General features: G+C 37.2%; 1 protein-coding gene across 1 annotated transcript; it reads right to left on the reverse strand.

Annotated features, from left to right (window-relative positions):
- Positions 1-1,200: 1,200 nt before the first annotated feature.
- LOC113309605 lies at positions 1,201-8,951 on the reverse strand. The gene is made up of 8 exons (XM_026558057.1): positions 8,455-8,951; positions 7,721-8,089; positions 7,373-7,635; positions 5,879-6,020; positions 5,117-5,488; positions 4,841-4,972; positions 3,822-3,950; positions 1,201-3,714 (listed from the first exon to the last, which is right to left on the reverse strand). Exons 1-8 carry the CDS (start codon positions 8,596-8,598, stop codon positions 1,702-1,704), a joined length of 3,564 nt encoding a protein of 1,187 aa, XP_026413842.1. The 5' UTR covers positions 8,599-8,951; the 3' UTR covers positions 1,201-1,701.
- Positions 8,952-24,182: the final 15,231 nt, after the last annotated feature.

Below are 24,182 nucleotides of genomic sequence, written 5' to 3' on the forward strand. Positions count from 1 at the left end.
CAACATACAGACTTACCCAACAATAATCTTCCCTGAATTGATGTTCCACCACCCACTAATGCTGAAATCTAATTCACATCTCCCCTGAGTTTGAAACAGCCTTTGAAGCAACACACCATCATCAACTATTCTCTGATATTAGTCTTCTATTCTTAATCAGTTTCAGAAGCATCACCTTCTTCTTAGATTCTTCCTCAATTCACTACACCCGGCCTTCAGTTTCTTCTTGTCTAACTCCAAATCAATCTTCAATCGGTTTCCAAAACTCTAGTTCTAAAATTAGGGAAGAACATGAAACCCTAACTATCAGATTCTTCACGCATGACTCCATATCATCTAATTAACCTCGACCCGTTCCACAATCAACAAAACCCACTTCTAATCATCTATCTAGAGCGTCAGATTCACTTTCTAAATCATCTCAGAGTTCTTCTCATGGAACCCTAATTTCATTGATTCTTCATCACGATTCCCGGAAGCACCTTCTTCTTCGTAATTCCCTGATACATCAACTCTTCCTCCATCTAAACAACATCACGAATTGAATTTTCTTGAATCTACTCTCAAAATCACTACTCGAGCGAAGAACAGAAGAAAGCAGAGAAGAGAAGAAAGAAAAGAAGAAGAAGGAAAAATGAAGAAGAAAGAAGAGAAAATAAGAGTTTATCCTCTCGCAGCCTCGCTACGTGTAGTCACTCTAATAAGAGGCCCAAGAAGAGTTTGCTATAGGCCCAACTAATTATACTTAGCTAATAAGAGGCCCAAGAAGAAATCGATTGAATCTCTAATTGTCCTACGGTGCGGGTAATCCGCGGTTATCAAATCCCAACCGCAACCGTAACCGCACCGCCTGCGGATTTGAAAATGCATCCGTGTCCGGTCCATAACTCTTGCGGATTGGTTTTCACCCGCAATTTTGCGGACGGATACGGATAAAAACCGCGGTTACGGTTTTTATGCTCAGCCCTAAGCACCGGTGTGCAAGACTATAATAATGCTCAAGTATACAGGGCCCATCAACCACGTTGTAATGCAAAGGTTTCAAAAAATAGAATGTTGTAATACAAAGTTTATAGGCACCACGCACCAGCATATGGCGGAATCAGACTGAACGTCATCCAGACCTCCCTGTTTTTGTTTCACTGTTTCAGAACGAAGCTAACACTATACATCAAAAATTACTTCAGAGACAGTTAAGGGTAACACTAAGACAAGAAAAAAAGAATTAAGAAGAGAACTGGGCTCGAACAGAAATTCTTCAAACATTATGGCACTCGCAATGCAAAACTTGAAACAATATTGGAATGGAATGACAATCAACCAAACAAAGACTATACTCGACTTTTTATATTCTCGAAGAAGATTATTATCAACTGAATTATAAATTCTCTTGCATAACAAAAGTAATGCTGCTGCCTTACAGACTCTTAGTCTACCTTCTTTCAGAAGAATGAAAACCGTGTTCTGTTACTAGCTCCGAACAAGCTGTATTCATCACCAGTAGTCACCTCTTTCCCAGAGCACTCAAACTCAACTCGAGAAGGAATTACTGATGAATTTGAAAAAGTATCACCAACAATCCTTCTTTCAAGTTACCTGAATTCAAATCATCTCCTATTGTGACTGATATGGGCCCACCAAAATGGAACAATGAAAAGTCGTTACCATCTTTATTTGATGCTGCAGAATTTGCATTCTGGCCTAATAATGGTCCTTGACAATTTGGAACTGGCCATGTACACTTACCGACTCCCGTGATTCACCTAGGTGAACATTCTTGGTTTGATCAAGTAAGTTCACACCATTAGCTTTATTAACTACTTGGTATGCTGGAAGCTGGCCTAAGTCGAGTACATTTATGATAGGTTGCATCGCACTATACTGCATGCAGAAGTGTGATGGCCGGTTTTCTGTTAAACCATACCCGAGAGGACTAGGTAAAATGAAGCAACTAGGTTGAGGAAACGACATCAACCCATTGGGAGAAGCCCCCGACCAAGAAGTGGGCCTTTGATGGTAGTATGCCATTGTTGAAGGGGCAGGAAAAACTGGGAAAGATATACCTTGGCTGTGCATCGCAGGAAGCAAGCAATGTGGTACCTGGGAGCTTGCATTGTCCAGGATTCTATCGTTATCACAAGTAGGAACATTTCTTTGAAGCACGTCTCCTTGGAAGTTGCCTAGTGTTATACAGCTGACATCTTGAATCCCAGATGCTATGTTGCTTGCAACAGATCTCCATTCTCCACCACTCGAGCATTTTGGTGCTTCCCTATAATGAGTTGTAGGAGTGTCTCTTCCTTCAGAGTGTTGAGGGCCATTTTCTGAATCTGAAACTACAGATTCCGTATTTTGAGTAAGTGAATAGATCGCACTATCATCTCCCTCGGTAAGACACGATGAACAGCTATCTGAATTTGAGTTGCTGCTAGTCGGTGAACCGGATGTGCCTCTTAAAGAATTATTAGGGGACTCTGCTCCTGAGACAGATCCAGTATGGCAGCCATTATCATCCACGACTGAGCTGATATTTATTGATACCCTCTCCATGTTCTCATGAATCTCCTCCTGATTTTGGTGGTGGTCACTCGTATCACAGATATCATTGGAGGTTATTGAAACTTTGTCTGAAGATTGATCACCTGGTGAGTTAAGAATATTATCAGAGTGTTCACCTGCAATACCGTCATTCCTAGCTTCCTCACATCCAATGACCTTAGAAGTAGATGACCTCAAGGTAATATCAGAGTCTGAGCTGCTTCGAGGGTACCAAACCTTCTTAGTGTGGACGAACTCTCTGTTTGAATGAAATTTGCCAGTAACAATCTTGTTTTTTGGAGTTCTGCAACTGTCAGGCAAGTAAACTCCATTTGTATACTTGCTTTTTCTATACGATGGCACAGATATATCTGACAAAGATTCAGTCTTAGCTTTGGTCTCCCGCTCTGATAAGGCAAGTGAAGAATTATGAGCGTCTTTTGTTCTGTAATCATTTTGAAGGTTACAACCACATGCCTTGAAATCATACCTATCACGAACTCTATAGTTCGAGCAATGAAATTTTTCGCCATACTTGCGGCCAAAATTTCTACCGTCTGACTTCAGGTTACTTCTCGATTGCTTATTGACACCATTGTTACACCTCGATGTTTTTGGCTCAAAGTCATCAACGAAATCCCCACTCTCATCATCAACCATAGATCTGCTTCTGTTATACCATTTATTAGCTGATTCAAATTGATGATCTTTCCTGTATCTAAGTTTGCAGGGAGCAGATTTAGATTGCTCAGTCACAAACAAACCATTATCTTCCCTTGCATGATGCTTTGTGTCAGCAACGTAAGCGGACAGATGTTCAGTGTCAACTTCATCATTTTGTAGCTCTGAAGTTATACTCAAATTTGAATATTGTTCCTCTTGGTTATCTGGAGAAAGCGGCCTGTCTAGCATTATGTCTCCTAATTCACTAAGTGAATCCTCTGAGTTGATATTATTGGATAACTCCTCCTTGGAATCTGGGGATGATCTCTCTAAGGAAATCTCAGTAACGGTGGAAGTTTGTCCCACTTCGACACCTTTCCTTTCTATCTCCTTATCTTTCCCTTTTAATCTCTCTTTTCTTCTAAGTTTTTTCTCTCTATCTTTCGTTTTCCTCCTCTCTTTCCGTTCTTCCTCTTCACGTTTTTCTTTTTCTTCTTCTTCGAGAAGCTGGATCTGTAGAGAGAAGACCACATCAGAATTAACGAAGACCTAATATGGAGTCCAATATCTGTGATGAAGGAAGATTCTAATCGAAAAGCATTACATGGTATCAAAAGTACCTGTTTTTCTAATGTGATAATCTCCTTGCATGCAACATGGATACGCTCTTCCAGCAATTTTAAAGCAAGACAAACAAATATACTGTGGGCATTTTGACGAGCGGTTCCTTCTCTAAAAGCTTTTTCAACCTGAAAACCCACCTCCCAAAATTTAGAATAATACACTTTTTGAGTTTGGAATGTGTATAGGGCAAGAACACAAAATTAATATAAAGATTTATATCAAACAGCCGCCCTTCATTTCACAACCAGATAAAAGAGAAAGCTAACTATTTTATCTTGGGACGATGCCTTAATCTCATTGTTCTATACAACCAAATAGGCTCGACTTATAGTGATTACATTCACCAATTGGGCCACCAAATAAAGGTGAAGTACTCCTTCATTATCCTGGAACATGCCCTTTTTTACTGAGGAGCCAAGATTGCCAAGAAAAGAACACCTGATGATTCTCTACATGGACAAGGGAAAAATTGAATTGAACTCTTACATACACACTATCACTTTTAAGAAAACTAGCGTTATCCAATTGTTAGCAATGGAACTAAATGAATATATGAGAGAAAAAATATTTATGAGCCAAGGGATTTTGTTTGGAAGATGCTTCATCAAAGAAGCCAGCCGTTTATAGATCAGTAAGAAACTTTCTAGAGGCATAAGATCAAAACTCAGATTAGTCGCACTTAGTTGATCCAGAAAACAGCTCCTTGAATTACTTGGCTCCACTAAGGGCTCAAGCATCTTGTTGACCTGTACCTCTATTTGGAGCTGTACAGCTTAACTTCAATAGTCACAAACATTCAATTTTTCCCCAAAAAATGTCCTCATACATGTTGATTGCCTGCTTGGGACATTCTTTGTTAACCCATAACAGAAAGTAAAAATATGGAAATAACGCAAAATTGGCTCATTGGTTAAAGGATTATATGTAATGGATTATCTAAATGCTCAACTTTAATACACCTATACAAGAGATGGAAAAATCATTGAAGTGTCCTTTAATTGACTACCAGGCGTACCTGCTCTTTGAAAATAACGATTGCTGCATCTAGAAGAAATTCTCGAGCAAGTTCGGGACTCTTCGCATGCTTTTGCAGACGGGAGCCTTCTCCATCTAACTCATTTCCATCTTTGTCCATGGAATCATCATCCTGAAGGTTCATTCACATATTTAAAACTGGAAAATACTTTCAATTTCTTTTTGAGGAAAAGAAGCATGATAAACATCTACCTTCAACAAACTAACTAATGGAAGAAAATAAAAATAGTTTAGAGCTCTGCCAACCCAACAGTACCTCTTCTTCTTCAGCTTCTTCAGCTTGCTCGAAAAACCTCCCCATACACTCTCCTTCTGTTATCGTCACAAATCCATCCCCAACTAAAAGCCTGCGATGGACACATGGTTGACCTTTCAATGCATGGGCTTTCACAGAAAGCTCAGTACAACGACCATCTCGCTTCCAAGCCCTTAATGTAATAAAGCATGCGCTCAGCCCACCAAGATCCAAGCCAGTGACTTGAACACTTCTGTTCATGCCAACATCTTCAAAATCGAGAATGTCGGATTTTCCCTCCCCTGTTCCGACTGCCCATTCAAAATATTTGTATGTCCCAACGGAATCCGTAAATGAGTGACGCCAATCGGCTTGGATTGCGGTATCTGACACCTGAGAACAGTAAACTATTAACTGGTGGATCTCTCTACTATCTAGCTTTTCTTTTATTAGCTAATGGAAGATTGTAAACATTTGAACAAAAGTTTCTCGGATTTCAAGCAAAGAAAAAGAATAAGTTAGTTGGAAGTAGTGACATGATAAGAAATTTATACACTATGGCTAAATGTTCCCCAAGCTTTCTCGTTCAGGTATCTGTACCATGAACTCTAAATGACTACGATAGTTTTTACAGGAACGTGTTACAAAAGATAAATGAAACATACCAATGCAACATCTAAAGGTCAATGGACGTTTCAGAAAACCAGTAGTTTCCTAATATAAGCATATGACCATACAGGAATTCAGACGATAAAGTATGATGCAGAGATGTGGAGGACTCACTTCATAATCAAAGGAAATATCTGCAGCACAAAACCAAATGGTGCAGCGTGTCTCCCTCCGTATGCGCTTTAACTCCTTCAGCTCCTTAAACTCACGAATAACATTTCTTCTGCAATCTCTGCAAAATCTTTTGCTCTCAAACCTGTAACACAACAGAACAATAATTCTGGCTTAGTGATGATAGAGGTCTACAGAACGACGCATGGGGGTAGACCAGATACCGCAGAATGTATACAGAACTATTCCACCACTCATGCTGAGCAGTTTCAATGTGCTATAAGAACTTGCAAACACTGGTATAGCAAGGTTCATCCAACTAGAAAAACTATTTTTTTCCTTTGATTCTGTGAAGGGTATGCATTAAATGTGAGACAACAAAAAGATTTCCTGTTTGTAAATCGTAAAAATTGTCTTGATTAAACTCTTTATAGCATCATATTGTCTAGTTAATTCTCCTCATATTCAGTTAGCCAGAATTTTCTGTGACGTTTTACAATTTTAGAAAAGAAATTATGTTTCAGCAATCCTAGCCGAAAGTCCAAACAATGGGCCCCGATTATATATTTTTTGCTTCCCCAAGAAGACACCCAATTTCAACTTGATGCATAATGGATAGGTGCTGGATAATGAGAAGCGTTCCAATTCATATTTAAAATGCTTTCTTCAAAAAACCAGCATTTGCACATTTCTAAGGGTTACTTTACAAATAATTCCCCTTAGAAATAACTAGATCTGATACAGTCTTCTAAAATCTATAATGACGTAAGAACTGTGATTCCTGGAATGGAAAACCAAAAATTCTATCTCAGCGCTAGTTTTTGTTTGTTTTGTTGGACGACATTTCAGCATTAGTTTTAATAATGTGCAGTTTTCCCATACAGAAGCAGTTGCAGAACAACTATCATATGTATTTTCTGATAGTACAGTGCCTCCCCTCCGTGAACATAAAATAACTATTAATGGAGGCCAACTTTAAGCATGTAATGTAACACGCTGGAGTACTGCTCTACACCTAACAGATAAGATTTAAGGTACCTAAGAAAAGAGGAAGAAAAACAAAGCAAATCTACATAGGCAACTGCTCGGGATAATGATCACTAGACCCTTCATTTGAAGTTTCGAAAGCATGCACCAAACAGATTGCTAATTCTTGACAACTGCTAATGTACCTGACATATCAAAACTCGAAGTCCCAGCAACTCATGGCCTTTACCAGCCTCTGACTAAAAACTACAACGTCACCACATTGTGCTTATACATTGTGCTTTACAGCAAATGAGCGCTGCATATCTAAAGAAGAAAAACTATTGACCTGTTCCCATCTATCTACATTTGAATAGGTTAACGACGTGGAGGCAAGAAAATCATTTTTCTGCTTGTAAATACAAAAAAAATCTTTGATATAATGGCAATTACAAATTCCTATTCACTATAAAGTTACTTCAGCAGCATAAAAGTGAAGTAAACCGTATTTAAGCAAAAATAGAAATGCACCTGTACATAAGCCTTTCAATAAAATCCTCTTCCTTCATTCGTAGAAGAGACAACTGAGTTTCATCTCCCAGTGCTGACCAGAAACCAAGCAGCGTATCACAAGAGAGCCTGGCAGTGTGGAGAGCACATGCTTCCCTTGTCCCATGACCTCTCCCATAACTAGTCATTCCCCCTTGGCTTATCCATCCCCGGCCATCCCCACCACAAGCGTCAGGGTAACGTAATTTACGCTGTGACTCCCTCTTTCGTGCGCCATCAAAGACCTGATTACAAAATGGGAAGAATACTTCACACCAACACGGTCGAGACAGGAACACGAGAAATAACAAAAATGTTGATCAAACTCACATTTTGGAGTGCCTTTAAAGACTTTGCATCTAAAAAGCAGTCTAAAAGCGTCAATATCCCGTCCCGAGTTGCGGCAAGACCTCCCCAAGGATGGATAATAGGATCTTCAATGTCATCTTGACAGCTCAACTCTGTTGTATTCATACTACAACCATTTCTTAGGGTTCCAGGTCTACCTGTATGAATATGCATACCGGCTCCATTTTCATGCTGCAAAGACTTTCCATACATGACAATGTGCGAAAAACCTTCAAGCAACAACCCATTACATCTAGAGCAGTAAAGGTTCTTACGAGCTTGCTCGAAAAGGGTTTGTTTATCGATTCTCAGAAGTTCTTTTCGTGCGCGTGATGGCAACTCATTCCAAAACTACACAACCAAAAAATATCAGTAAATTTAACTCATTGTGTATACTAAATAGACAATTACACAATCAAATACAATAACCCAAACTGAAATGTACAACACTTCCATTTCAATTACTTGATGTTCTCATTCTGTTTCACTTACTGATCTAACTAGTTTACAATGAGCCTTTAAAAGCAATATCTAGTCTTCTACTCATACAAATTGGATCTATAAACAACAATACTTAATCAGTTTCATAAAACAATAAGACTGATTATCTAAGTGTTAAATCAAATCAAAGAATTAATGATTCTATACCTTAATTATATACTAAACTAACTAGATTATCAAACAATGACCAAATTCAGAATAATCTAACGCCTTACCTTTTGAAGCTGATCAAAGGTAATTTCATTCCGATGCTTAGACCAGATTCCATATTCAGAAACATGTCCAGATGAACATGAAGATGAATATTGCAGCGAACAATCTTCGCTTAATTCAGCATTTTTTTGTGGTAATCCAGGCATATCTAATAAGGTTTATCTAATTACAAAAGATCCGTTTTTTCAATCCTTTCATTTCTCTTTTATCTTAAATCTCTTCGCCAAAATCCAGTATGGATCGAATTAACAAATAAACGAAAACCTACTTGATTATTATTCAATTAAAAGAATAATAATAATCGGAATTGATGATTTAAAATTTATTGATAATAAGAATGAAATTAATCAGAAGATAAATCTGGTAATTATGTGATTGAAATCTGAAGATGAATAAATTATCAGATTGAATTTTAGAAAAGAAAAGAAGAAAATAAAAGTGAAAGAAAAATCGAAGATATTGGGGTCAGAAAGAGGAGGCGACGAGGAGGGATTTTGTGTAGATTTGGTGATTTGTTTGTATTTGTATCAGTGTGAAAAACAAAATTAAACGAGATTAATTTTAGTTTTTAACTATGGTAACAAAATTAAATCCAGTCAAAATCACAAACCATGCCATATAATAATAACAAATGTGTTTATGTGAACACCGTTACCCATAATAACGCCACCATTCAAAGGGATAATAGTAACAGTTCCTGTTGTCGGCGACTTTTAACAATTTTCTTCCTTTTTATCTTCTAAAGACAAAAATACACAAAATTATCGAAATTGAAGATTTTTTTTTCCTGAAAAAATAAAACGATTTTGTTCCAAATTTAGAAATATCATATCAAAATAAAACTAAACAAGATTTTGTATCCGTGCTACGCCCGGGCAGTTTCTCACACTTGGTTCACCAATTTAATCTGCAACTACAAACTACAAATACTATGCATCAATGCCTCTTTCTTTGAACCATATTTTTTATTTGGTAAAACTCGGTTTCGTCCCGTTCCGATATGATTTGGTAAAGCTCGGCTTTGCCCAAATCAGCATTTGATTTGGTAAAGCTCGGCTTCGCGTCGCCCTATTTGGTAAAGCTCGGCTTCGCCTCGCCCCAGTCCCGATTTGAACTTGCGGTACAGGAACTGGCAGTAGATGAACTTGGGTGTTGAAGACCAAATGTTCTGAAAATTTGATTTGGTGTTATTAATTAAATGAGAACATTTCTTCAATTAAGAGGTGTTAAAATCAAATAAAAACAAATAAAGGAAGTGACGGTGCAGATAGATTAATAGTCCAAAAACTGCAATAATATTAATTAGATTCAATGAAATGTTGTCTGAAGTTAGGCGTTGCATATGGAGCAATCAAACTCGCCATTACAGCACGTTACTGTTTGGTAAAACTTTAGCTTTCTTTACAAAGCATCTTTGTAGTTACATAGGATAGCATCTATATATGTATATATGTGTAACATGCTGAACAGGTTGGTGAGCCATCGTTTCAGGAACATTGAGATTTTAAACCATTATTTTTTCAGTGTGGCTTTTAGTAGTTACTGCACAAACTCGTTGCTCAAAGAATCCACCTGCTGCTAATAACACTTCCTACAAAAGTTGTTGTACAGGAATTTATTTAAATACACAACCAAATTAGTCAGACAACATTAACTTGGTTCACTTTAACAACAACATATTATGAAAAGAAGCTAATATTTGAGGTTTGTGCTTACTGTTGCTCCAGAGAATCGAATTGCTGGTAATCCTTGGTCTCGCTAATGTTTAGCACTGGTGGAGGATGGAAAAATCTCAGGCTTACCCAGTTAACCATTCGCTTTCTTTACAACTTACTCTAGCTGATGAGTTTCTTTGCAGCCAGTTCCCATATCATCAGTAAAATTAGACCATAAAATTGTTGTTGCACACTCCAGAAAAAGAATAAAATCTTGAAAATGAGTTTGTCGGACTATAAAAGTTATACCTTCATTATGGCTTCTTTCAAATATATGCTTTCCTGGTTATCGAACAACGGTAATTCTCTTTGCGCCCAATGTATTACATCTTAGCTTTCTTTTCAGATTTTCAGAACCAAAGTGACTCAAAACCATGTTCATGTAATGACAGTAAACCTCATTCATGGATCAGTATGGAAGCTAATATGTAATTTGACTTCCCAAATCTAAAGATAGAGAAAACCAATATTTTTAGGCACTACATACCAAGTCTACCCTACCATCATTAGAACTGACTTTGCATAAAGCTGAATCAATTTTCTTCTTGGAATCACAGTAAGCATCAACAATTTAAGAAATATAAACGTAAATCATGTGATTCGTATAAAAGAAATTGGGGACCAGGTAGAAGGAATAATTACCTTGTTGGTAATCTATGAAACATGGATGCAGGAAAAGGCTTGCTGGCTATTCCAGCATCATTCCACTATCCATCTCATCATCATTTACTGTCTTAATTTCATTTGTTTTCCCCTGCGGACGAAGTGAACGAATATATTAAACCCAATTAAGCTTATGGCCTATAAAAGTATACACACATAAAATATAAATAACAATCAGATATCAAACCTCAAGCACGGAACTGAACCCATTAAAGTTTTGCGAAATCAGATATCCTTATAACTTTTATGGTTCTATTTTCTTCCTTCTTGAATACTATGATTCATCTCCTTCACTCTCTTGTCGTGCACACTGTCAATTCTTAAACATTCATTATTGCTGGCAATAAAAAATAACAAAAAAAAATCAGTAACGAAAAAAGCTAAACGATGTTGAAAACAAAAATCTCAAGGAAATTGAATATAAAAATCTGAAACTTTCAATTATATCAATACAAATAAGAAAAATGTTGCAATATCAATAATCCAAATAAAACATTTCAGTTTAGGTATATGATATGCTTACTGTTTTTGGCACTTGCAACAATCTGTCGGGACTCTTGTTCTGCACTCAGTAACATTTGTACACTAAAGTATCCATTGCAATTTACTGATGTAATTTTCTCTGAACAGTGCATGAATCAGAAGGAATACATTCCCATACATAAACACTTCAGAAGTAAACCATACATATTGGAAGGTATTGCAATCCTCACTTACAGTGACATCCAGTAAGATCTTTATATACACCGGTGAATAAATAATGTCTTCACATACAATTGCTTATACATACCATGGAAAGTATTAGAAACCATGGACTTGTAATGCTTCTCAACCCTGTCCAAGCAAAAAAAAAAATCGTACCTGCAAAATAAAACAAATGGGTTAGGGTTTATTGATTCAGAGAAACAAAAAGACAGAACGAAAAAGTTTCAGGCTTACCAACTGCAAAAATCGTTCGCCTTTTTTACTTTGTATTGAAATCCCCAGACCTAAGAAAACAAACTCAGGTATTGATCATAAAAAATGCAATTTTTATATCTTAAATCCGCTAATTAACCACAACCCACCACTTCAAATCAAGCATTCAGGTATATTATCTAGAAAAATGAAAGAGATGTGAAAGTATAACCAAAATTAGGGTTTACGTATTTAGTGTTCCTGAGGTTTTTATTTCAGTGTTTAGAATCATCATATCCGGAAGCCATATCAAAATCTGTAAAAGAAACCATTAATAATAATATAAAAAAAACGATGATGAATTAAAAGGAGAGAAGTAGAACATGGAGAGGAGAGGAAGAAGGCTGCAGAGAGAAAAAAAACCACTGAACATATATTACGCCTACTGCCCCCATTTGTGGTATCCACTGTCTAATGGCACAAAAACTATCGATCTAGCATGGTCTTTCACTTCAAAACAGACTGGGAACCTACATTAAACATATCATGTTTGTTTAAACATTAAAATAATTTGACATAAGGAACTACATCACCTTGGAGTATTAATCGTGTTCTTAATTTGGAGCATTAACTTTTGCCTTTGTGTTATACAATTTCTTAAATATATATTCATAATTAGTTTTGTCCACTCCTCCTGTGAACGTCACAGTCTCAGCAGCAAGCCCAATCATCGTACTCATACTGACAATCAAAAATAGACTTAATTAATCATTTGGGTCCAAGTGAACACATAATTCGCATAATTGGATTCTCATCGAAGTAACAAATGTGTTGGCATCATTTGGGTCAAAGTGAACACGTAATTCGCTTCTCATCCAAGTAACAAATGTGTTAGCAGTTTCTCAAGGAGCTTTTGGTAAACAAATGTATACCATATACCTTCTTTTCGGCCAAGAGATTAGTGTAACATTACTGCCGTCGTTTTGAGTTTCGAATATACCTGCTTTTCTGCCAAGAAATTATCACTGTAACATTTTGGGACTGCCACTGCTTTGAGTTTCAAATAGAAGGCCTCGACATCCAGTATCATCTATTCTTTGGATGGTATGAAATTCAATCAGTCAAAACACCTGCCAAATATGGGGAAAGATAGAGCCTGGTTCCAATGAAAAACAGAGTTAATGTATAAGTACTGAGACTGCAATAATACCAACCAAGGTATCCCGATAAAAAAAAATCCTGCATCCAACATAGACGGGAAAATATGCTTGTATGCAAACGGATCCTGCACTTGTACTAATTCAAATTAGCATTCAAAAATCAATCAAAGCAAATGGTATTGTTTCATAGAATGGCATGTCGTCAGTTATCTAAAGAATCAGCCATCAAAGTGTAAAGTCTCAAATTTATTATACTTGTAACTGGTTTAGTCTTACTATTTAATCTTACTATCCTACAAATATCCTATAAATTAAACCACCTAAACAGATTGGAACTAACCACTGTAATTTTGTGTCAAGCTTAAGGGATGTCATTGGGTCGAATCCAGATCCATAAAGAAGAATCACGGGGCATCTAACGAATGCAAATGAGGGGGACTCACCAGGTTGAATTTCAAGTGATGTCTGTCTATACAGATCTCCAAATCAATTGAAGGCCACATAACATATAAAAGATCTCCAATCGGGCTTACTTTACCACTCTATACAGAATTTAGAATTGAAAAACTGAAAAGCAGAGAAGTAAAGAGAAAAATGATATACCTTAAAAGACATATCTTCAATGAAGCAACACACCAATGACCTAATATTGAAAACAAAGAAACAACCAAAAATTACTCATATTATATCACCAAAATAAAATTAGGGATTAAATGTTGGATAAAATAAATCAGGGTTCTTTTTGAAACCTACCCCAAAAACGAAAATCAGAGATATCATCAGGAATTCTTCAAATTTCGCTTCAAAGACCTGGCGAAGAGATTGCAGTCGAACCAAAAAAAAAAACCTCACCTAATTCTTAAAGAAACTTAAATTGAGCCTAATACATCTAATTATACTTCAATCAAGAGCAAACCCATCATAATTTGATCAAATTATAAACCCATCTAATTATACAGAGTTAATTAAAGAAACCATAAATTACCTGGTTTTGTGATTCTTCATCAGAATGGTCCCCTAACTTCAATTTATAACAGCAACGGGTTTTTCTTCTTCTTTCTTCTCTCGTCGAAGATGTAGAGACGATTTTTGGGTACGGCTTAAGAGATTTGGATCGCGATAAGGTTGTTATTCTTCGGCTTCTCTATGTTTTCGTTTTCGATTTTTTTTTCACGGATATAAATAAATAAAAAAAATTCTTTATTTTGTGAGAAAAAGCCTTGTTTTTCTCTTCTTTAAGGAAAAGTGAAACGGAGCAATTATGTTTGAGGGTGAGGGTCACCGTTCAACGTGGAGCCTAAGGAGCTTAGGATTTTAAAGGAGTTAGATACATATAAGATAGTTAAACTATTTTCTTACTCAAAATTAAGTTAAAAAATTAAATTCGAACTCGAACTCTAATTAGATTCGATTATTTGCTAATTTGTTGTTGATTTTTGGATGTCATCACGTCCTAGTCATACTCATGGACGTATTAAACTCATTATAGTTTTATTATCATTATCATCATCACGGTCACCGCGGTGGCTAAGTGTCACGATTTAAAAACGCGCTGCAAATTTTCTTAAGCCATTAACCGACAATAAAGTGGTTTTATGCGGAATTATATGAGTCATAAGTGTTTTGGCTTTATAAGTTTGCACTACCAAGTACAACCAGCAACAATCCTTGCAAGACTAAATATTTTCTCTTTTCAACTCTTGACACTTCCCAAACAGTGCAAGAAGGTTTCCCATGCTAGTGTTTCACGAAATTAAGGAACCTCCAGAATAACAAATTCCAAAGCTATGGAAATTGAATCCATTTCATTGCATAAAGGGGAAGATAACAATTTTGCCGAAAAAGGGACTTTACAAGTTTATTCAATCAAACTAAAGGTAACTTTCAATCTGCTAACGAGGGGTTCTTCTACCAAAACTAAGACTACTACACTTGTTTTTCTTCTAACCTATTTACAGTGCTAGAGCAGTGCCAAAATCGTGCGGAACCAAATACACATGCCTATGGACAGGCAGTTCCTATAACCTCCAATATGCTTTTCAATTGCTATGTTTCTTTGTTGTCCTCCAATTGATACTACACCTGTACTTGATTATTAAACTTGCCAAACAAAGGTTATAAACCTAGTTTATAAACGTTCTAGTCCATCTCCAAACTCTACTACATGTGTAATGTGCATAACTAATCAGTAACTTTCGGCCTGAGCTATTCTTGCACCATAGTTGGTCTAGCCATGCAATTTACTCGCTTGAACATTATCATATGAGTAAATTCACGCCATTCCAAGCCTTAGTCTGTTGCTTGGCTCATCTCATATGGTTTGTGCATCACTCGCATTCTTTTGACCGAGAAATATGCAACAATAGCGTGTTTGGCATTGCTATTGTTGCGCATGCATTCCCAAGGCCCTGGTTAAGCCTTAGGTCAATTCCTAAGTCATTTCCTAACTTGTGTCGCAACTTTAATTCATTCCTTGAGTTGGGCCAACTCAAAATTCTTAGACATGCATCATTACAGTATCGCATGATGCATATGTCAAATGACACTGATTGTCTTTAACTATGAAGCTTCATTTGTCGACCACTGACTATCCAGTGTAGCGATATCGTTGCGCTTTACTGACTATACCATTCATAGACATTTCCCATTGTTTTGTTTTATACATAACTGTGTACCCCGTCAGAAAACCACTATGTTTTTGAATTTTTAGCAACTTGTTGGTACTATGAACGTCCTTGACAATCTTATGCTTAGTACCAGTGTTTCCACCTAGATTTATTGCCTTGCCGTTGATCTTACAAATTCAAGCTTCTTTGTTAAATCACCGACTACGCTTCATTTCTACTCAAGCCATACACCAATGCTCAAGCACAAACTCAGAAATTTGTTGTAGTTCTTTTATCTTGATATGCATCAACTTCTTCCAAATCATTTCGTACCTAAGGGTACACGAACGATGATTTCATATCACTCTGATATGTACTTTAGCGTACTGCCTTCTTCTTTTCGACTGTCTATTGCATATTACAACACACAAATACTTATTGGTAGACCTTTTTTTTCCTTTTCAATCATCTTAAAGAATCTTTTATTTTGAGACTATCCACACTAGCAACTTACGAGCCAAAGAACTATCATTTTTGTATTCTTTGCTTACTTGCCGAGATCAAAATGACCGAAATGTATAACTAAAGTCATTTTGTCATGACTAACTTGTTTATAACAGAAATTTGGACCATGCCTTTCTTTACTGTTCTTTTTGCCGCGCCTTCAAAATCGATAGGCTTCGTTATCCTTTTAAACATATACGTAGTATCTCTTTGGAAAACCATGTGTTTATTCTGAAGTTGTGAGTTGCACCGAACTTGTATTGACTCGTACCTCCACCGATAATGTCCCCACTTAGCCACTGCGGTTATTAGGCAATGTGGGGTTTAACTGGCATTACTGCGGTCATCCAGTAGTAACTTCTTGGGAGGTCACTCATCCCTGGATTACTCCCTCCCGAGATCGCTTATCTGTAGAGTTTTCTACCAACTTTGGAGCCAATTATGCTGAAAAGGTTTCGGTGTTAAGAAAGGACAAACCATTACATATATTTAATTCGGCGAACCCTACCAGCCGGATGTGGGTATTATAATACCACCACCTTAAATTGGATCCGTCCTCGACTTAGGAATATATTAAATCTCGGATCTCCGGCGTTCCCTGTCCCTCATGAAACAAGCACCTAAAGCAACCCGTCCAGCGTACCTTCCCATCATCTGCAGGTGAACTGTCATCGGCTCTGATACCATTTGTAATGACCCCGAACCTCCACCGATATTGCCCCCACTTAGCCACTGCAGTTATCTGGCAGTGTGAGGTTTTCAACGGGCATTGCTGCAGTCATTCAGCAGCAACTTCCCAGGAGGTCACTCATCCCTGGATTACTCCTCCCCGAACATGCTTAACTGCAGAGTTTTCTGCCACTCTGGAGCCATTTGTGCTGAAAAGACATCGGCATAATGTAGACGTGCATTGACTTTTGTGAGACTAGTATTTGGCATAACATCCCAGCATACTCCTCCACCCGAGCACAAGCGAACAGTCCCTAGTTATATCCCAACTAACAACGATATTATTCCCACTTACCCACTGCGGTTATCCAGCAGTGTGGTTTTTTTTAATGGCACTACAACGGTTATCCAGCATCAGATTCCCGAAAGGTCACCCTTCCTGTGACTACTCCCGGCCGAGCACGCTTAACGGAGAAGTTTTTCTCACAACTCAATCAAGTGTACCCATTATGCCTCGTTGTTAGGAAAGGGTAAACCATTACGCATATGCCATTCGGCCAACCACTGCCGAATATCGGGGTATTACAATACCACCACCTTAAATTGGAGCCATCCTCGACTCTGAAATATATACAAGCCCATATATTTGACGTTCCCTGCCCCTCATGAAACCAGTATCCGACCTATCCCGTCCAGCGTACTCTCTCGCCCTCAACAGGTGACACGCCGACGGCTCTGGTACCATTCTTAATGACCCTTACTTGCACTGATATTGTCCCCACTTAGGCATTGTGGTTATCTGGCAGTGTGGAGTTTTTAACGGGCATCACTGCGGTCATCCAGCAGCAACTTCCCGGGAGGTCACCCATTCCTGGGTTACTCCCTCTCGAGAACGCTTAACTGTAGAGTTTTATGCCAACTCCGGAGCCAATTATGTTGAAAAGGCCTCGGTATTTAGAAAGGACAAACCATTACCTATATTTCATTCGGCGAACCCTACCACCCGAATCAGGTATTACATAACTAATCAGTTCAATATACTTATTAACACTCCTTGATGTGTCTCTAAGTACTTATGCACCCAATATGCTTTTGTACTTTCATACGACTATGAAAAAGCGAGGGTATAACAACCACACCCAATAATTCGTTCGGCAATCTGTATGGACTAAACTCCAATTTAATTCTGAGAGCACCAACTTAAAAGTGAGACTCAATCAAGAAATATATCAAAGAGTTTTATCTCTCTTTCTCAATACAATCAACAAATCAAAATCCGTGATCCTGATTGATATGAGAAATAACTTGGATGGTACCAAATACCAATGCCAAGTGTAAATCAAGTTTTATCCAACAACCAAGGTCGGATTCATCAACTGACTGAACTACGCACAACCTGTGATATTTCAATTATATAAACAAATACATTGCGGAAAAGAAATAACACAGACACCAAAAAAAAATTAACGAGGAAACCGCATATGCAGAAAAACCCCGGGACCTAGTCCAACTTTGAACACCACACCGTATTAAGCCGCTACAAACACTATCCTACTACAAGTTAACTTCGGACTGGAATTTAGTTGAGTCCTAACCAAGTCTCACACCGATTAAGGTACAGTCGCGTTCTTTACACCTCTAGATCCACGTCGGATTCGGGGCACTCGATTCCCTTAGATGATCTCACCCACAACTAATAGTTTCTACGACCCAAAGTCGAAGACTTATAAACAAATTTATCTCCCACAAATATGTCTATCCTTTATTCTTTTTGTTCCGTCTTTGATACAAAGATCAAGGCGAAAAAGAACCAACTAATACCCTAGACTTATACAGAGCAGCCTAGAAATATCAATCACCTCACAATAACCTAACTGATTAACAGAAGAAGGTATTGCAGAATCACAAGAGTCTGAGACGAAAAACTGTTGTGATTACTTTTTATATCTTACATATCGGAGATAAATATCGAGTAAATCTTAGAGAAGATAAAACTAAATACGATAGAATAAGTAAGATCATAATATGCACTACAGAGAAAATAGTTGGATCTGGCTTCACGAATCCCAAATGAAGTCTTCAAGTCGTTAACCTAACAATGGTTTGGGAAAAACCTAGGTTAAAGGAGAATCGACTCTAGTTTGCAACTAGGACACAATAAAGTGTCGGGATTAGGTTTTTCCATTTGCTAGAGTTCTCCCTTATATAGCCTTTCCAATCAGGTTTTCTTACACAAGATAGCTTAGTAACAAAGCATTCAATATTCACCGTTAGATGAACTCATGATTTAATATTCAAGCTAGGTCTGCTTAGAAATTGAGCAATCAATCTCCACTGGTAGATGGTATTATCTTGTTACCCACAAATGAAATATACTTATATTTATATATGAGTGACCGTACCTAAACGTGTATGTTGGGTTGTCTCAATAACAGTTAACCGAAGTTAGACATATGAACACTTTTGACTTAGTCGTATTCATCTAACACTTCTAGATCAAATATGATGATCAATCAATCATGATAGAAAAACAGATGAATCTAATTGTGTTTCAAATAGAGTTGTTCAATTATTCACTATCTCATAGAAATATTCATGAACAAATTGAAACGAAACCGAATTGATTCGTAATCGTACAAAGTACTTATACAAGAATCAATTAATGAACATTAAGCCACGGTTTGCAAACTTAATTTGCTCTCCTTAAATCATAAATGTTTTAGTTCATAAGAATCATATGTAACCGATTCTAAAACTTAACCACTGTGTTCGAAAACTAGGTACGCGAACAACATCTCTGGACCTTGGCTTAATCAAGACGTTCGCAAACCCGGTTCGCGAACAACCGTTCCGGAGCCAACTCAGGTAAATCCGTTCGCATACTAGGTACGCAAACAAGAGTTCCGGACCTTCTCAGGTAAATCCGATCGCATACTAGGTACGCAAACAAGAGTTCCAGACCTGAATCATCACAATAAAGTTCACATATTGGATATGCATACTGTGTTGTATCCAGACATGGGGAATTTTTCTAAACTCTCATTTCAATCATTGAAACATCCTTAGAAGACGACAGTGGTAATATCACACATACCATTAGCTTTAAGTAATTTTCAAGTGATCGAATGATCAATACGAAACTTCCCAAGCTAACATCAAATGACTGTCTCACACAAATCATATAAGATGTTCAAGGTAATTTTCACATGATCATATTTTGACTTAATATTGAGTTTCCAAAAAATTAATTGTTTCCAACTAAACTCGTCAGGAATACGATGAACATAGCTAAAGCAAAAAGCTTCCAACATGTATTTCGAGAAACAGATAAGCGAGATAAACTCGGCTCAAAATATCAAATGTGTATATGTAAAAGTATACATAGCTATACGACCTAGTATCATTAGAAGATATAATAGAATAGACTCCTGAGTGATAGATAAGTTTCAGTCTCCACATACCTTTTGTTGATGAAGTTCCTCCAATATCCTCAAGAGATCTTCTTCTTCAATTGGTGAACGTCGTGAAGTCTAAAGCTCAACTACACATTCTATACTAATCCGAGACATAGTTATAAGTAGAATAGAAATCAAGTACATGGTTTTGATCAACTAAACTTGACAAACAAGCTTGAGATAGCAACGCTTGCGATTTCGAGCCAGCATTGCTCTAACAGATTACCCAACAACAATATGCCATTAAACTCATTTACCTTTGCTTATTTTCAGTACCATATGTTGCGTATTTTTGGCATAATATGATGATAGCTCTTCCCGAATGAACCAGATTTACTTTAAAGTAAAATAATCAAGAAGTTTTACTTTAAACACCTTTCATTCATTTAGTTATTCGTACACAAGAATCATACACATAAATCCGAGGTCCAAACATTATCTCAAACTAATAACAAATCAAAGCCTACTTCTGTTTTTTCAGGACCTAAGAGAACAGCAGCACCAAACTTCAAACTTCAACAATAACAAGGTAAAACAAATAGTGATTTTACTAACTTCAGCAAACTAGTTAGGCTTAGGTGAAGCTTCCATAGCATTGCAACTCCCCCATTCATACTTTCATAATTAATAATTTTAGGGTATGCTTAGATCCATCAAAGGAATTCCAAATTCCTTGTACATATCAACACGAGCTTCTTCAAAAGTACGCTTTGGCGCGTACTCACTAGCACGGCCTTTATCAGTTCTCATATTATACGGACTCACATTCTTAAACCCCTTGAAAAAACATGGATCCTTAAAGTCTTTGATGAATATTCCACTCGGTTGAGGCATCACCATTTCTTGTGTTGTTAAAAAAAAAATTCCCTAGAATCATCTAAAAGTCATTGAAATGTGTAACCATCACATCAATTGTTCCTCCATATTCACCAACGGTAACATTTGCTATTGTCACTCCCTTGACAGGTTTGGAAATGTCATTTACCATCTTTATACAATGATTGGCCTTATAAACTCCGAGACCGAGATACCCTGCCAATGCCAAGCTCATAACAGCAAGCGATGCACCATTATCCCCCACAACCTGTGATTATGATACCAACTTTCACGAAGACCAAACCAGCACCAATAAAGCATTCTTGTGTTGTTTGTTTCTATACAACAATATTGCATAGTTGAATCGGATTGACATGATGTACTTCCTCAGTTTCATCTCTCTCCTCAGTGAACAGTGTAGACAAATTTTCTCTCTTAGGACCATCTCGAGCCATATGAGGGTCGTTTTACAAAAGCATCCGCTAGTCATATTCTTCGCAAATGTGTCGCGTCATCCTTTGGTATGTGCTTATCCTTCATCTCCGAGTCTTTCTTGTAATCATTACGCGTCTGGCATTTCTTATCCTTGCCCTTTTTCACATTAGTTGAGGTATTAACTGTTAGAGCATTGCTAGGTCGAACTCGCATGCGTCGCTATCTCAAGCATGTTTATCAATGTTAGTGATCAAAATTATATGTCTTGATTTCTAGTATACTTATGACTAAGTTTCGGTCTAGGATAGTTAGGAATAGCTCCAGACTCCATGGCGATTATCTTACCAAGACGAAGAACTACTCAAGGATCCAGTGGAACTTCATCCGACCAAAAGGTATGTGGAGACTTGAACTCATCTGTCACTCAAAAGTCTATCTACTCTATCTCCTACTCTTAAGACAAAAGTCGTATAAGTATGATAGTTTTCATACATATACATTTGCTATTTCGAGTCGAGTTTACTCGCCTATCTTTTTCTCGAAATATATGTTGGTAAGCTTTTGCTTTAACCATTTTCATCTTTACCCGTGACGAAAGTCATGATGAAGTTTCAATCTTGAAAATAGCTTTGATGACGATAGTCGATGCTTTATGTCTAACGACTATTATAACATTATAGAAGAATGTTTCAATGGTTGAAATGTAGAGTTGAGATTACTTAACCAACTACGAATATAAGAATATATAGTGTGTTCGCACATTAGTGTATAAATCCATGTACCAGAAACCAGGTGTGTGCATATGTGTGCATACGGTATTGGTGAAGGAGACGGGTTAGGTACGCGTACCCGTACGCGTATTGGCGGAACTTTTCCTCCCAAAAAATTCTGCTGAGTTTGGAGTTTATGAACTCATGAACCAGTCACCTTAGGTACGCGTACCCGTACGCGTAGTGGCGGAACTTTTCTACCCGAAAAAGTCTGCTGAGTTTGGAAACTAAAAGCCAACTCAAATCCGGTAGCTAAGGTACGCATACCCGTACGTGTACCCAAGCTGGTTATATTTCTCAAATCGGTAGTTTCATGAACTTAAACAATAAATCAATAAGGAATGCAATCTTTGCAAACCGTGGCTATATTGTTCATGAATTGATTCAAATGAATCAAACCGATTTTTTTTCAATTGTGTATATGTATAAAGATCTAAGCAATTGAATAACTCTTGAACTAGTTCTTATGAGTCATTTGAACTAGTTATGAGAAAGATGAATACAGTTAATATGAAAGTGCTCGTATGGCTAACCATTAATTAACTATTTGTGAACCAACTAAGTGTACACGTTTAGGTATGGTCACTCAAACCTAAATGAATACATTTTATTTTTGTGTGACAAGCTAAGTTTCGATCTAACGGTTGAAAGATATTAGCTTGGATAAATCAGGTTTTTCATCTAACGGTGAATATTGGATGCTTTGTTACCAAGGTAACTTGGATTGCAAACCCTAATTTGAAAACTATATAAAGGAGACATCTAACAATTGGAAAAACTAATCCCCACACCTCATGTGTGATACTAGTTGGTTCGCTAGAGTCGATTCTCCTTTAACCGTAGGTTTCTTCTCGAGACCCTGTCGTTTAACGACTTGAAGACTTCATTGGGATTGTGAAGCCAGACGAAACTACTTCTCTTGTAGTTGAGCGGTCTGATCTTTCCATTTTCTATCGTACGAGTTCAATTGTAAGATTGGCTTCAGATTATATCTCCGATAGGGCAAGATAAAAAGAAATCACAAACATCTTTGTCTCATCGTTTGTGATTCCGCAATATCTAGTTTCGATACCATACGATTTAGATTATTGTGAGGTGATTGATAATTCTAGGCTGTTTTTCGGGAATATAAGTCCGGGTTATCGATTAGTTCTTGTTCACCTTGATTTTATCAAAACACAGAACAAAACTTTTAGGTTTATCTGTGGGAGACAGATTTATCTATCATCATAGACTTTTCTGTGTGATACATATTTTTTTTATTAAAGTCTTCGACTTTGGGTCGTAGCAACTCTTGGTTGTGGGTGAGATCAGCTAAGGGAATCAAGTGCATAGTATCCTGCTGGGATCAGAGACGTAAGGAGCGCAACTGTACCTTGAATCAGTGTGATATTGATTAGGGTTCAACTACAGTCCAGACCGAAGTTAGTTTGTAGTACGCTAGTGTCTGTAGCGGCTTAATATAGTGTGGTGTTCAATCTGGACTAGGTCCCGGGGTTTTTCTGCATTTGCGGTTTCCTCGTTAACAAAATTTCTGGTGTCTGTGTTATTTCTATTCCGCATTATATTTTGTTGTATAATTGAAATATCACAGGTTGTGCGTTTGTATCGATCAATAGTGAAATCCAACCTTTGGTTGTTGATTGGATATTTTGTGTTATTTCTATTCCGCGTTATATTTTGTTGTATAATTGAAATATCACAGGTTGTGCGTTTGTATCGATCAATAGTGAAATCCAACCTTTGGTTGTTGATTGGATATTGATTGATCCTTGGATATTGGTCTTTGGTACCATCCAAGTTTATTCCTTGTATTTGATAAAGACTCGCAGATTTCTATTTGCTTGAGTAAAGATCAAATCAAGAGAAGAGATATTTACTCCTCGATATACTTTTACCTAGATTGAGTCTGACTGTCTAGTTGATTCTCTAGAAAGTATATTGGAGTTAGTCCATACAGATTTCTAATCGAAATATTGGGTGTGGTTGTTAGACCCCCGCTTTTTCATTAACTGTCCGATAATCTGCAAAATCGTATAC

The sequence above is a fragment of the Papaver somniferum genome, chromosome 9 (genome assembly GCF_003573695.1).
Source record: "Papaver somniferum cultivar HN1 chromosome 9, ASM357369v1, whole genome shotgun sequence".
NCBI classification, from domain to species: Eukaryota; Viridiplantae; Streptophyta; class Magnoliopsida; order Ranunculales; family Papaveraceae; genus Papaver; species Papaver somniferum.

Excerpts from the sequence above, each read along its gene's own strand:
- LOC113309605 (XM_026558057.1), bottom strand. The coding sequence starts at position 8,598 with ATGCCTGGATTACCACAAAAAAATGCTGAATTAAGCGAAGATTGTTCG. Across the intron at positions 8,090-8,454 it reads CCTTTGATCAGCTTCAAAAG|TTTTGGAATGAGTTGCCATC; the intron begins GTAAGGCGTTAG and ends TTGGTTGTGTAG. Across the intron at positions 4,973-5,116 it reads AAGAAGCTGAAGAAGAAGAG|GATGATGATTCCATGGACAA; the intron begins GTACTGTTGGGT and ends ATGAACCTTCAG.